Source organism: Macaca nemestrina, chromosome 1 (assembly GCF_043159975.1).
Source record: "Macaca nemestrina isolate mMacNem1 chromosome 1, mMacNem.hap1, whole genome shotgun sequence".
In the NCBI taxonomy this organism is placed as follows: domain Eukaryota; kingdom Metazoa; phylum Chordata; class Mammalia; order Primates; family Cercopithecidae; genus Macaca; species Macaca nemestrina.
The window spans coordinates 146,295,832-146,310,831 of record NC_092125.1 but is presented as its reverse complement, the minus strand read 5'-3'; the positions used below and the strand labels follow the sequence as shown (position 1 = coordinate 146,310,831).

Sequence of the window (15,000 nt, the reverse complement as noted above, 5' to 3'; positions counted from 1 at the left end):
CCTTGTACCAGAATTAAAAATTAGGAAATTATACAAATATACAAGTCATGTAGTATTAGAAGATATTCCAGAGGGAAAAATTGGTGATCAACAGTTGTCCAGCACCCCCAGTACTGGATAGTTTCAGATCTATTTTAATCTCCTTAATAAGTCCTATAGCTATGCAAGTGAGTGCATTTTGATAACTGCTGTGCCTAATTTGTAACAATTACTGTCAACCTTCAGTTAAGAGACTGTTCATTCCACACTGGCCCAGAAAAGAGTGAAATGTGTGACTCGTGTGCATAATTTTATTCACATCATATTTCATACTGATTATGTATTGATGACATTGATTCATTTACTCTTTACAGCGCCACTTGCATGGATATTAAATCTTATTGACCACAGATGAATTTTAATTTCAGATTGGTGATAGATTTTTCCATCAGCTCTGATAGTATGTTTGACTTTTTCATCATTAACCCAGGCAATCACACAGCACTGAGTTATTGCATTGAAACAAAAAGTGCACACTTCACTTGGTAATTCTTTATGGATTTACAATAGGAACTTCATTAATGTCTGTAGTAAGGATCACAAAAAAAAAAACAACAACAACATTTATCTGCAAATAGGAATTTAGCAAGCTTCAAAAATCTCGGGGATAATAATAGACTTCTTTGTCTTCTGTAATGCATTTTCTTAGTGCGGTGGTAGAGGTGGGTGGATGACAAATATTTGAAAACTTTTAACCATTAAAATTATGCTGCCATATTTTGATGCAGCATATTTGATTTCATATTTGATGAAAAGGTTCCCTTGCTCAAGTTTATAAGGTAATTTTAACTGTATGTTCCGTTTCTTAGTGTTAATTACATGAAATTATGTGCACTTTTATTTAATTTATTAATATGGGAAGCTACATAGAATAACCATTTTAAGAATAAAAGTCAAACTCTTTAATTGGAAACTAACCAGTCACTGCTGATGAGGCATTTCAAGCTTCTTTAAGGAGTGCCTAGACATATAAATGCTTAAAGGTTTTTATGATCTGGATTCTAATGAAGTGAATCTACAGGGCAGAGTTGAGAACAATGAATGAGTAACAAATATTTTGAGGTACCTATTCAAAATAGAGGCAAAGCTGTTTGTAGTTACTAGCAAAAAAGAAAAAATATGCTAGGAATAAAATGGTAGACCTGTCCGCTCCTGATGTCAAAGCTTAATTTTTCCCTGAGTTAGAGCTTCACTTTGTTGCTGGTTTTATGCCATTTCTTTCTCTGACTTAGCAAAGTACTATACAAAAAAATGATTGTTGCAGTTCACCAGCATGCATGGTGAGAATGAAAGGATGTAGAAATGAGATGGAAAATGTTGCTAGATTGTGAAGCACTGAATACAGGCAATAGCAATGTTAGGTAGGGACTAAGTATAAAGCATACCTGAGAAATATGAGCAGGCTTTCATACCATCTTTTACAGTATAAGATGGTGTAAATTTAGAGGTGTTAGGGAGGAGAACTGCAGAAAAACCAGGTTTACCTGTTGATGAGATTACATGTATTGTGCCTTTCATTGAAATCTGTTTTCTACACCTTTTCCAGGATGGCAGTGGTAGGGTATTCATTTTGGAACACTAAATATATTTTAGGCAATGAATAAGAACCTATTAGTGTATATTTTCTTAATGTTGGAAGACAAAAAAGAGACAGGTGGCCTTCAAAAATTAATAGCTCTTAAAAGGCACAAGGAAATACAATTTAAGGATATGTTCTTGTCAGACCTTGGTGAGAAGCTGTGTTTTGGGGGTGCTGTTAATTAAGAACATTTCCCTGTTGGCATAAGTGTCTCACATTTTTGCCCTTGGTGCTCAGCTCACCATGAGCACGGTCAATTCACAAGGTAGTTGTTACAAATAAAGGTTTTGGGCAAGCTGAACATGGTCCAGAGAGATATTAATGAGAGGGCAAGGGGGAAGAGTTAATGAAAACACACTTCCTGATGGAACATAAACTGCTTTTTGGAACTGGAGAGGCTTTAAAATTATTTTCCCAAAACCCTGTGGCGTTTCTTTTCTGGAGGCGATGAGATGGGGAGAAATGACAAATGGCTTTGTTTTATTATTTTCTCTTCTCTTGTTCTCCATATTTTTGGTAGGGAAAATTGGACATTTATTTTGGCCGTTTTCCTTCTATTCGCAGAATCAATTACATTTTTGGTGTATTATGCGTGGTAAATACACTCAAGCATCCTCTGGCTTAAAAGCAATGAGTTGATTATTCGAACATCCCTTCTTTAAAGGCAGTTAATTGCATGGAAAATATAGGCCCCCATTGTCTGGTCCCTTTAAACTTTTATTCGGAGATTTGTTCCCAGGGTCTGGGCTGTGTAGTGGTTGTTCTGCATCATTGGCTGTTGTATATTCCAAGAAAAATAATTTTAAGCTTTTAAATCATACAGTCATTGAAGTCTTGCATTTCAGATGGACTGAAATCTCAGGCCACTAGTTTTCAAGGATCTACAACATTTTGTAACCTATATCACTTAAAGGAGGCTTGGCTAGCTTCGGGAGAATACTGCCTTCTAGAGGGTTATGTGAATCAGGAATTGTGGCTAATTTTTTCTTTTGTAGATTGCTGCCTGTTCTGGAATTTTTTTCTTCCACTCAAAAGTGTGATGGTACCATCTAGAATTATCTGTGCTTTTCAGTGGAACAGAGTTAGATCACATCTCTTTAGTTGGAGGAAAATTTAGTGAGTGTTCTAGTTGACATGTCACTTCGCAGTTCCCCCATAGTTACATAATTGGTGTTATGTGTGTCCATCGTAGAGGACATTTGATGCTCATTTATTAAATATGCTTGCTGGCTGCTGCCGCATCTTTGTTCTGGACAGACAAATTACCTTTCTCACACTGAGCTTCCACTCTGGGGAATTAAGCCTCCACCACTTTAATTAGCTTAGAAGTGGGGGGTTGCAGTTCCTAATAGACTACAGGCTTTTTGTAAGTTAGGGAAAGAGTGAAATGAGAACTTCTGGGAAGCTCAAAATGTCATTTAAAAACCATAAAAACCTAATATATATTATTTCATTTTGGTAATTGCAAACAGATTGTATTTGACAAGTGTGTGGATTTCCATTTCTGACTTAGACATTGAAGCTACCCTTGCATTGAACTATGTTCTTTTTTCTATCACAAGTCATTAACACATTACATGTATTGATTCACATATTTGTGTAACTATAGCAGACATAGCAGATAGGAAATAGTGAAAAATATGTGAATATTTGTACATAGAAATTTTCATACAGACACACATACACCTATAGGTAGTACCAAATGGGTGAATATTTTTCACATGGGGATATCAGAATAATAATGATAACTGCCATTATTCATTGAGGTTTTATTAAGGGCCAAGCACTGTTGAAAGTGCTCCCCTATGTATTATGTAATTATCATAACAGCGTCATTATCCCTTCTTTAAAGATGAGGAAACTGAGACACAAGCAGTTTAAGCAACATTCCTAAAGGTTACACGGTTGAGTTTATTAACCCCAAACTTCCTGGGTAGGAACTTGTCTTGGAATGTCCCCGCTATTTAAAAAATTCAAGATCCCACTGCTGGGCAAGATGTTACATTCCTTTTGGAAAGACACTTTCTCTTAACAGAGTTAAGCAATTAATTGTAGTACTTTACACCAGAAACGTTCTGAGTGTCCATTTTCTGTCTCATTTTCTTTGCTAGTAAAACTGCAGAAAATGTTATGCTTTAGTTCTTCACTGCCAGAGTAAGTAGCATAGAAAGCCTCTATCAAGTCACAGTTGGAAAGTAATCTAATACAAGAAGATTAGCGAATGTGGGGAAGACAAAAGCAGTCATATTTGAGTTTAATATCTCTCAAATTTAGCATTTTAGCTAAGATGCCCGTTTTTATTTCTTGCAGGTCTGCTAAAAGGTCAGAGTAATGCAGAATGCGTGCCTTCATCTCAGATTTGTTCATCACAGGTGGATCCCATGTGTCTTCAATAGACAAGTCACCTTTGTAGCTAGCACCAGTGCCAGCTCCATGCCATTGCACCTTCTTTAGTCTTGATTGCCCTTCCCGCATTTATTGGTGTATTAAAATGACTGAATATGAACATTAAGGACTCCATGAACCTGGGCTAATGGGAGACTGTAGAGAAAATGAAAAAAGATCCACCAGAGGACATCTTGGGGGGGGGGAGGGAACTGGGGGGGAGGGAAATGACTAATGAAGCTAATTAAAAGAAGCATTCAAATCTGCTTTCTACCCTCATTAACAATTAGCAGGGCACTGGCCAGAGTTTGTACCCTGTGTTTTACCTTAACAACATTCTATTTGCTCTTTGTATATTTAAGTGTTGTAAGGAAACGTGTTTCAATCAAAACTGAACATGAGATAAAGGAAAGAGATGTGGCTTTTGTGATATTCTATCACAAACACTTATTGTATCTCTGTAAAATACAATGTATGTATGCATGTAAGTGTTTTGTCCTAATGTTGCTACTCCCATGGCAAAGAAAAAAAAAAAAAGAATGAAAAAAAGAAAAAAAAATTGGAAAAAAAATCAGGCTCATAGCAGCTACTGTGTAGAAAATTCCCCCACTTCTAATTTGCTGAATGAAGAAAAAAAAAATCTTTTATTTGTGATATTTTCAGAGACATTTGCTCTAGTATGGTGTATTTAAATAATAAAAACTTAAAAGAAAAAATATTTAATGGTGTTTGGGTTTAAACACTGCTTTTTCTTTTCTGTATTTTGGAAACATTCAGTTTTTATTGTTGAATAACAAGCTCACTTTAAATTTGAAGGAGTTGAGGGAGGTGGTATATTTATTTAGCTCTTGACCAGTAAGATATTCTTCAAATTACTTAACCACGCCATCCATTATTGGCAGGGGTACAAAGCAAAGTTTCTAACAGTCCTTTCTATAAGTCAAGAATATTCTGTTAACAGCATTTCGTTACACTTCTAGATCACAGTAAGTCTTTTGTGTTTATATATAAATACTTGAGTATCCACTATTTTGTTTATTCTTTTTCTCAATAGCAAAGCCTTGGGTATTGATGAAAAGTATGTAAAAAAAAAAAAATATATATATATATATATATGACACAACCATCCTGCTCTCTTACCAAGTTTATAGCTTTTGAAGGAAGTCACAGTTTCTAAGTCATAACTGTACATATTTTGAAACTCACCTAGTTGTAGGGACCCAGAGTTCTTTTATAGTGATCTTTGATGGGTGAAGTAGCTGCTTCCTGGTGACCTTTAGGCTCATGTGGTCGGCTATAAGATATGTTTGTTTTGTTTTGCTCCTAGACTTCTTTACTGACTCTGCCTTTCTGTATGTATTTTGGGGGAAGATTCTGACTTCATTTAGTCTTAGTCTTGAGATACTGAGTTGCTGGTTGCAGGCAACAGAATGTCCACGACAGCGCCTGCACTGCCCGCAGAGCTGCCCTCCGGAAAGCATGTGGGTATAACACAGCTAGTGCTAGAAGGAGGAAAACCAAATAGGCCTGCAGGCTGAGGTTGTACTGCCAGCTTCCTTAGATGTGGGCAAATTTCAACTATAACTTCCATCACAGACTAATAAAACCAGGTGTGTGAACACTAGTATTTAAAATTTTCTTTTTTAAGATGGCATTTATTTTGTTCCAGAAAAGTGCCTGGTGTAGACCCTCCCTCTGAGAATAGCCATGGAGCCGCGTAGAGAGGTCTAGCCCAGCACATCTCAACTACCAGTCAGCTTCCCTTTGAGAAATGTGCTCACTTCCTGTTTTCAGAGATTCCAGGGCAGGGGGGAAAAAAATCAGTTGCTTGAACCTCAAACCTAGAGGAGATTGTAAAGGCAGAAGTGAATAGTTTTGTTAGAACCTTATAAAAACAAAATGCAAGGAAATAATATGAAGAAATCACATATATATCTGTTTGAATTAGATGTCTCTCTGAATTAGATCCTTGGGGAATTTCTTCAAGCTAGTTGCTGGTTCTTATATTTGTTTTTGTTTTTTTCCTTTAAGAAACTTTCTCAAGGAAGTTAGACTGGGATGGTAAAGGGGGAAATATGTTAATGAGATTGCAGGCATTTTCTATATTCTTTTTGGCATGAGCACTCATGTCCCTGATAGTGTAGAAATTCAAAGGAGGTGGTTAATAATTTTAGTAAATAATATATTGTGGCATTTAGTGATGTGGAGGGCTAAGGTCATTACAGACTTTAAATAAACTATTATATGGCTGGTTCCTCAAGCACTGCTGCGTATTTAATAATGAGCTTCTAAAAGCATTTCTTAAGTTGCAGACCTATAAGATTACAAATGTCACTCATGTTAGTATAATCCACATGCAAGTGATGAAGCCTTCTCTTTGATGTGCTAAATTGGAGAAGGACTAATGGAGCTATGAATATACAATAGAACATATTTAAGTAGTAGTCTTGCTTTAGGTAAAACACTTTCTTGAAAACAGAGGCATTTCAAACAATAAAACCTGGCTCTAATGGGGATGCTCTGTGTGGATGGAAAGCTACTAAAAACACTCAGGTTTATTCAGATGTGAGCAGCGATTGTGTGCAGTTCCTCCCCCAACCTCAGCATTGCTTAGGAAAAAAAAAAAAGTCTATGAGTTTATTCTACCTTTCATCCATTGCATTTGTGATGTTACTAGTTAGTGAGATGGACACTTCTTTTGAAAGGATTTACTTAATATTAAGCATGTCATAGAGCAAGATGGCCCCCAGTCCCTACAAGCAAGTGCAATTAAAAATAAAAGCAAACGTTACTTAGCCCTGCTGAACCGATAAAAAAAATTATGTTTATGATACATATAAATGTCTCAATCATGCAAATTGTCACTCTTGCTAATGAAACAATTTTGTAAAAAGATTGTCCTCTAAAAGGGTTTAATGTTTTTTACCTATCTAACTGTCTAGTTAGATTTACACATCCCGCAAGGCAGGGGAGCCTGAAGCTTTTCCAAACCAAATTGTTTGCCACTAGAAACTATTTTCAGCTCTTTCATGATTTATTAGGAAATAGTTTAACCTGGACTGTAGTGTCTTATAAAATACAAAATGAGAAAACTGTCACACCAAAATGAAGTTGTGAAATTGTCATCCTCTTAATATTAGCTGTGTTTAAATTCTTTTGCCCTTATTAACAGATATTTGAAACAACTGAACATCTAAAATGAGTATCCACTATTTTGTTTATTCTTTTTCTCAATAGCAAAGCCTTGGGTATTGATGAAAAGTATGTTAAAAAAAAAAAAAAAATATATATATATATATATATATATATATATATATATATGACACAACCATCCTGCTCTCTTACCAAGTTTATAGCTTTTGAAGGAAGTCACAGTTTCTAAGTCATAACTGTACATATTTTGAAACTCACCTAGTTGTAGGGACCCAGAGTTCTTTTATAGTGATCTTTGATGGGTGAAGTAGCTGTTTCCTGGTGACCTTTAGGCTCGTGTGGTCGGCTATAAGATATGTTTATTTTGTTTTGCTCCTAGACTTCTTGACTGAAGGGCTTCAAATGTCAATATAGTAAGATTCTAATGTGTACTACTATTTATATAAAATGTTTCTTAGGGCCCATAAATCATATAACAGTGAACCCAAGATCTACATATGGAGTCTAGTGAAGAGTTTCTGTGTAGCCTAATTGTATTTAAATTAAGGAAATCAAAAAATCCTTTCACCCTTCACCCCAAAGACCCCTTCACCCTTCACCAGGGAGTTCTGTCCTGGGTGCTGTCCCACCTATGACTCCTTTAAGAGGCCATTGGAAAAAGGCCATTTACAAGTTAATGTTACTTGTAGCTTTGTTACTAAGACTCACCTATTGTTAGTCCAGCCAAGTCACAGAAATGCTTATTGCAGTTAAATAGCAATTTGTTTCCATGAAACTGCAATTAAAGTATTACTGAGCAGCCATTTTAGATTGGCAGTGCTCTGAACGCATGTTAAACAGGCAGCTACTCCCACTTGCAGAGTCTGAGATCTGACTAGCAGCAAAGTGTAACACATTCACCGATGCTGGGTACCTAGTTAAAGAGGCATTTGTAGCCCTCTTCTCCCATAGTGAACATGCTGAGAGCAATGACAAGCGGGGGCTGATTTTTGGAAGGTGAACTTGCAACTTACCTCAAGTGAATACTGTTTTCAGTTGTACAAGAAGTGCTTTATGCTAGTAGATACGTGCATGTTTCCTAGAGGGAATGTTTTCAAGTTCAGATTGATTCTGCTGAGAATGGACGGCAACTCGGAGGCCTCAAGCCAATAATGTACTACAGGCCCTGACATGTTACAGCTGTGTAAACAGGGCCATTCTATTTCCTAAATCACAACTAATAAAGCAGAGGATAAAAATCAATTGATTCTGTTATAAGTTCTTTGAATGACACTGGAAAGTTGTTTAATGACTCCCTGTTAGAATGGACAAGCCTGAGTAGAGTCACCAAAGTACCGATTTTAATTGTCTCTCTCCCCTCAGAACCAGGGCAGGACAGCCTTTCTTAGGTATTGACATCATCACCACCAGATCAAAACCTGCTGGGAGAGGAAGGATCTGAACTGAGTTCTTCCAGTAGATCTGACATTCAGAATTTGTTGAGTGAGAAAGGTGAAGTGCAAAGGTTGCATTGAAAATGTGAAACATGGATGCAAGATCCTGAGAGAGAAAAAAGATTTCAGAGGTGGTGTTTTAAAATGCAATTAGCACTGAATTCTAACCAGTTGGAAACAATCATTAGCTCATGAGAACAGGAGGCATCTCACCTTCCTTCACTCTAGAACAACCCCCCATCTTGAACTAAGAGATTCACATCCCCAACTTCTTCAAAAACAATTTTTATATTTGTATGCTTTCACCTGTTGTTTGAGCTGCAAGTTTTGTCTTAAGAGTTTCTTCCTAAATTAATTTTTCATTTTTGGTGAATTGAATGTTTTTAGGAACTGTAAAGAGAATCTGAGGACAAACAGGATTTACAAATGAAGATTAATTATGAAACCTGGAAAGGAAATTGATTTCTTGGGTTGTTACTGTACCTTTTTCTTTACTTAAATAAGGTTTCGTAGGAATAGGTGTGTCTTAAATTCTATTTCTCTAAGGCCTCTGATTCAGTTTCTGTCATCAATCATGGGACTTAAACTTGCCATAAACCTTACATCTTTAAATACAATGTTTAATATAATAACTTTATCTTGGAGTTGCATAAAGCTTTGTAAATGTATTTATACATTTACGTTTACAATGAACAAGTACTTACACATGCAATATTATTAGGCCTTCATAATCCTTTGAATTATTATTCCCTCAGTTTTACAGATGAGGTAACTAAAGTTCAGGGAGATTACTTTTTTAAGCAGGGCTAAGAGAAAGGTCGAGGTTAGTGGGCACTTATTTTGGGTGTAGAATTTAAGGAGGTGTCAAAAAATCAGTAATTAAGATAATCTTTTAATGCAGCATTTTAAAATCAATGCAAAAAACATGATGAACAAAATTCACAATTTTAAGTAGAGGTGGGGTCAATATTACTTTGGTTTTGCCGCAGCCTCCAACGTGTTGGGTGTTGTTATTAAGGCCCAGGGTCCCAGAATTGCTATTGAATGCTGGCATTTAGGACATTTTGGTAAAATTACCTGCACTGATGATGTGCTTTATCCTGTTAGCTATAACTAGTTTCTTTCCTCTTAAAAAAACATTGCATTTTGTCTTTATCCAACCTGAAATGCCAACTTATTTAGATTGCCCACATTTCAGCCTTGCTCTAAGAGATATTTCTTTTGGATTTTGAAAAATCTCAACTCCTTCATGATGAATATTTAGGTATAATTGATAATAACTCTGCCCACAAATTGTTGTTGCTGAGGAACAAGAACAAGACTTTCATAATCATATTAGTTCAGAAAGAAAAATGGATCAAAATACTCCATACAAAGTAGTAAAGGATGTGTTTAGAATCTTTGAATGAGCTGTGGCTTGAGCCACGTAAAAGACCTTACAATAAATTAGATTATATAAAAGTCATTTGTACTTGTATAAGTAGAAAAGAAGTAATACACATGAACAGTTTTAGGAAAAGTTTTTACATATTCTAGTGTGATGTAAAAAGTAGACATACCTCAAAGGAACTGATATTAGGATGGGAAAGCACTGAGACATTCAAAGAGAACAAATTATACCTTTACTTGTACACTAACAATTCTCAGATTATTTTAAAATTTTGTTGGCTGTACTTTTTATTTTCCCATTAATTGCTAGGGTTTAAAAAGATACAAAAAATTGTACTTTTTAAAATAAGTTACTTGAACAAGTAACATATTAAATCCAAGCTGCCTTTATTACAAAGGGAAAAATGGTTAAAAATATCTACTCCAATTTAATGAAACATTCTTTAATGTTGATATAAAATGGTGAAGCAAAAAGCAAAAAAGACTTATTTTTGTGTGTGTTTTTGCACAGACTGTTGACTGCAGTGGATTTGGGTGCCAAAGTACCAATTCTTAAAGCCCATAATTTCTATATGTTATTTCATGGGGTATCTCGCAACCCAATGGCCCTTTGCATGCTATCTTTTAGTCTTATTCTACTATGTGCAAAATGAGACTGAAGCTAGCCAGTATGTGTTTTTTTTAGTCCAAAGACTAAATTACCCTTCTCATTGGTTATGGATGGATATACATATATCCACCTTAGATTATAAGGACCTGGAAAAATATGTATAGATCAACATACCTATAGATTCAAACTACAGAATATCAATAGAAAAGGGCAAGATGCTTTGTAGATATGTGTACATTATGGCCTAAGGTCATAAATTAGTAAGTGAAGTCTGATGACAACACTGAGGAGTAGGCAAGATTTGCACCAGGTATGGAGGCTGCAGGACCTGTATACTCAATTACTTGGTTATACTACTCTATAGTATAACCAAAAACCATGATACATTCCAGTTTTTCAATAAATGCCATCTGTACCCAGAGCTGAATAGCCAGTACAAACCATACCCTGAATAATATTTACCAGTGGTGGTTCTTTTTTTTGGCAGTGGGTGGGAGTGGATGTTTATGAAATTGATAATAGATGAAATATTTTCTCTTAGAATTCTAGGCTATGAGGAAATTTCTGTCGTGATAAAAAGGAGGGTAGGGAGAATGGAAGGAACAATTTTCTAGATAAATAGCTCTGCGAGGGAGTTTAAGGGGCTGGGGTCTCTCACTGCAGTTCGGGAAGAAGGATGTACAGGCTCCACAAACACCCCTGCCGCACATCTCATTTCAATGGTTTTGTTTGTCTTATTTCACGACTGTCAACAAGACCCTCTGCCCTAACCACCTGCACAGGTGCTTTTGCTGTGTGTGGTAAAACTCAAGCTATGCTTTTGTGTACTTCAAGCTCCTATAAGGCTGTGACATCAGGAGGTCTCAGACATTAGCAGAGTTGGCAGTTTTTGAAAGTTGATGTGATACAGCATTTGGTGACACTTCACAGGTGTGTCAGGGAGAGCTAAGGCGGAATGAAAATTGCAATAGAAAAAAAGCAGACTCCAATGCTCTTGATGAAGTTTGAGGTACCACTGTGGAAAAAAAGGCCTCTGGTTCATTAAAGCTACAGCCTCTGGAAATCGAATCCTTTCTTTCTCTGAGAGTAGAGGGAGGCAGTAGGAGTCAGAAGAAATGGAGGGGGCAGGTTTGAGTTTTCTGATTTGTTACTGAGTGAATCAGGAAGATAAACAGGCTTGATTTTCAAAAGACGGGCAATCCTAAATGGATTTCTGACACTGAGGTCTAGCTAGGCCTTTCTTTCTTCATGGGAATGGATATGATTCACGAAACTCCATCAACCACCTCATGCTGCAAGCAATTTTTTTTTAACCCTCTTTAAGTAGTAAAACATGTTTTAAAGTTTTAAAAAAGAGGGAAAGAGAATTCAGGCTGGCTTTGGAGTTCTTGAAAACCAGACAGTCTTTGCTGTGGGTGAAGTAAAGGTGTAGCTATAATATTTTTCTCCCTAAGTTGTGTTCTATATTTTTTAGCCTGGAATTTGATTTCTAGTGGCCTACCAAAGCATTCTGCCTCTGGAATCCCCTTGTTTTGCATGCAGATGGCATGTTAATGAACTCTCTACTGTGCATTTTATCCCACTCTGGACACATTTGTGACATTATTTTTCAAAACTAAATGAGGTTAGGCAGTTGGTTGATTGGGCCTGATGAGAATTGGGTGACTAAGTTGAAAACATTCTCAAAACAGTACCCACTTACCCAGGGTTGCTGCTAGATGTTCTATGAAACAATCCTTCCCCACAAAAAAGGTAGTTGGATTTCCCTGCGTACATAGAGACTTGTAGAACTGTGTGCTTTCCAGACGGTGTGTGATCAATTTCATTCTAACACTAGGTAATTCTGGGCTGTCTTTTTGATTTCTTGAGTATCTGTGGGCATCTTGTGCATCTTTTTTTAAACTTAGGTTTCTACACCATCATCCCGACTAAGGGAGATCGTCAGTACTCGTTGTCTTGCGGGGAGTGTTATGACAATAAATGATGGACTATTGACCTCGTATTTTGTGCTTTGTGCCTTTTAGGAGGAAGGCGCTTGTGCCTCCCCACTCTCTCCTCTTATTTTAAAGCATGTAATAAAGCACATATTGCACTGTAGTGAAATAAGCACTAAACTGGGAGTCAGGAGACACTTGAAATTTAATTCTAGTCCTGAAAGGAAGTCAAATGGCAACTATGATTAAATTTGTCTTTCTAATCAAATATTAGCCATGGGCTAGTCATTTAATCTCACTACCTCATCTTGCCCATCTGTTAAATAGGAATTTACTGACAACAGCTATATTTGCCAGTGCATTTGACATATCACTAAAGGTAAAAGGGCTTTATATTCTGAGGTTGACACTATTTTGGATTGTAAATACTGAAACACTGGAAAATACAATAAATTCTCCAACTTCAGTGTTAATTATAAGGTCTTCAACTTACTTCAAACATTATTGTAACCAACTCTTGGCCTGTCTTCTCTAAGGGAGGAGAGTGATGATATAGATTAATCCAAAATAATGGATTACACTCAGATTATTTTTGGTTTAGAATGTATTGTGTGTGTTTTTAAGCAAGGTAATAATGCCTTTGTTAGGCAAATGTTATTCAAAATTTACAGTTTCATAAACTCAGACCAAATAGTTGGTAGAAGGTAGCTCAAGAAAGAAATGAACATTTCTTAAACAATTATGTGGCCCAGGCATCTCTTTCATGTGTTATCCCCAGCATACAACTTTGAGGAAGATGTTACTATTCCTACATTTGCATTTGAGGAAGCAGGAACTTAGGTTAAAAAACCCTTGCTCAGAGTCACACCTGCTAGAGTTGGCTGCACAGAGATGAATCTGACCCCAGAGCCTTATCAACAGGTTCCCATGGTCACCTATAAAGAAAAGCATATTAGGATTAAAACTTTGCCATACCGGTCTCCATCAGATAATAGAGTTGATGCTATACATTTAAAACCATAGCAAACTAGTGAATATTAAAAATGTCTGATTGCCTTGGGAAGGGGACTTTGATCCAGCTATCATTGTTTACATGTGAAAATATTAATAGTTGTAGTGCCTTTTTGATGACACACTTTCCTTCAAAAGGATAATGACACATTTCCCATTTCATAGCTATTTGGGAAAGGAGAAGAAATTATCATTTGTTGTTTATCTAGTAATTCAATTAGAGCTAACAATTATTGAGCTCAGCACTTTGTATGCAATCACTCGTTTAATTCTCATAAAACCTATAAAGTGGGTTTTATGGATCCATTTTACACATATGGAAACTGAGACTTACAAAGGTTGGGTAACTTGCCCCATATGTTCAGTACATGGTAGAGCTGATGCTTAAATCTAGGTCAGTATGAACAATGCTGTTATGTGTCAGGTACTGTACCTCATTTAACTTTTGTGACAGCCCCTCAAGTAAGGTGTCATCACTGCCACTTAACAGGTAAGGAAATGGAGGTTCTGCATGTTTGCATAATGTTCTAAGGCCACATAGATTTGCCCCACTTGGAAGCCCATGCGCGAACCAGAACTGTGTCACCTGTGCAGTGTGTAGCTCAACTCTGTCGAACTTCTGTTTGGTTATAGAATAAACTGGGAGGAAATGTCTAAAACTTGGACCATTTGTGTCTTCAATCTTAGAGATCTTTAGAAGCACTTTTTTTTCCCTATCACCATCTAGAGATTTATCAAATCTCATTAGCTACTGTTAAAATAATGCAAGTGGAGCTCTGGGTTGGTTAGCATATTTTTTCTTTACATTTTCTAAAAATGGCCCCATTTGTGAGTCACTCTCATTTATCAAAGGAACTTCACTATATCTGTAGCATTTATTTTTTCCATTTTCTATGAGACAAACCTTTGGCTGGAGCATATTTTAATTCTAGTTGACCCACTTTACTCCATGTTGCTTTGGACAAGTAGAAGTCTCTTCTGAATTTGCTTATGGGCTTTGCAGGCAAGCAAGGTGAAGATCACGGATATTTGCAAACTAGTTAAGTCTTACTCAAACTCAGGAGGTAGATTTTAGGATAGAAAACTAGATGCCAGTGTAGTGGTCTTCAACACATGGGTTCTACAGCCATGGAATTTGTGCGCTCTCCCCCTGACACTAGTGCTGCTGCCTCTGGGAAGTCTTCTTGGATTTTCCAACTACATTGGAGAGTCCTCTACTGGATTTAAATAATTTGCTTTCCAAACAGAATGTGAGCTCCTGGAAGGCAAGAATGTGTCTCATTTATTCCCATATCCCTGCTATTTGGAAGAGTGCCTGGCATCAGTGAATCTTTGTTGAATGTCTGAACAAGTGAATGAATAAAAAGATGTATTACCTGCAGGATTCTAGGTTGACTTAATTGTGAGTTGCTGTTATCTCTTTCTAGGCAGTGCTGCAGTACTCCTGCCTTATGTGAAGGGGTGGAA

General features: G+C 36.6%; 1 protein-coding gene and 1 long non-coding RNA gene across 4 annotated transcripts in view; one reads left to right on the top strand and one right to left on the bottom strand.

The window, feature by feature from the left end:
• LOC105482794 (LIM domain only 4) overlaps positions 1-4,721 on the top strand; it is a 133,932-nt gene extending 129,211 nt beyond the window's left edge. For all 3 annotated transcript variants that reach the window (XM_011743137.3, XM_011743135.3, XM_011743136.3), the window contains exon 5: positions 3,929-4,721. In XM_011743137.3, the coding sequence (XP_011741439.1) occupies positions 3,929-3,937 (9 nt within the window). In that variant the 3' untranslated portion in view covers positions 3,938-4,721. The remainder of the gene's footprint in view (positions 1-3,928) is intronic.
• An 8,390-nt stretch (positions 4,722-13,111) lies between these two features.
• LOC139359915 (uncharacterized) overlaps positions 13,112-15,000 on the bottom strand; it is a 4,148-nt gene continuing 2,259 nt past the window's right edge. The window contains exon 2 of the long non-coding RNA XR_011616579.1: positions 13,112-13,457. This is a non-coding gene — a long non-coding RNA (uncharacterized lncRNA). The remainder of the gene's footprint in view (positions 13,458-15,000) is intronic.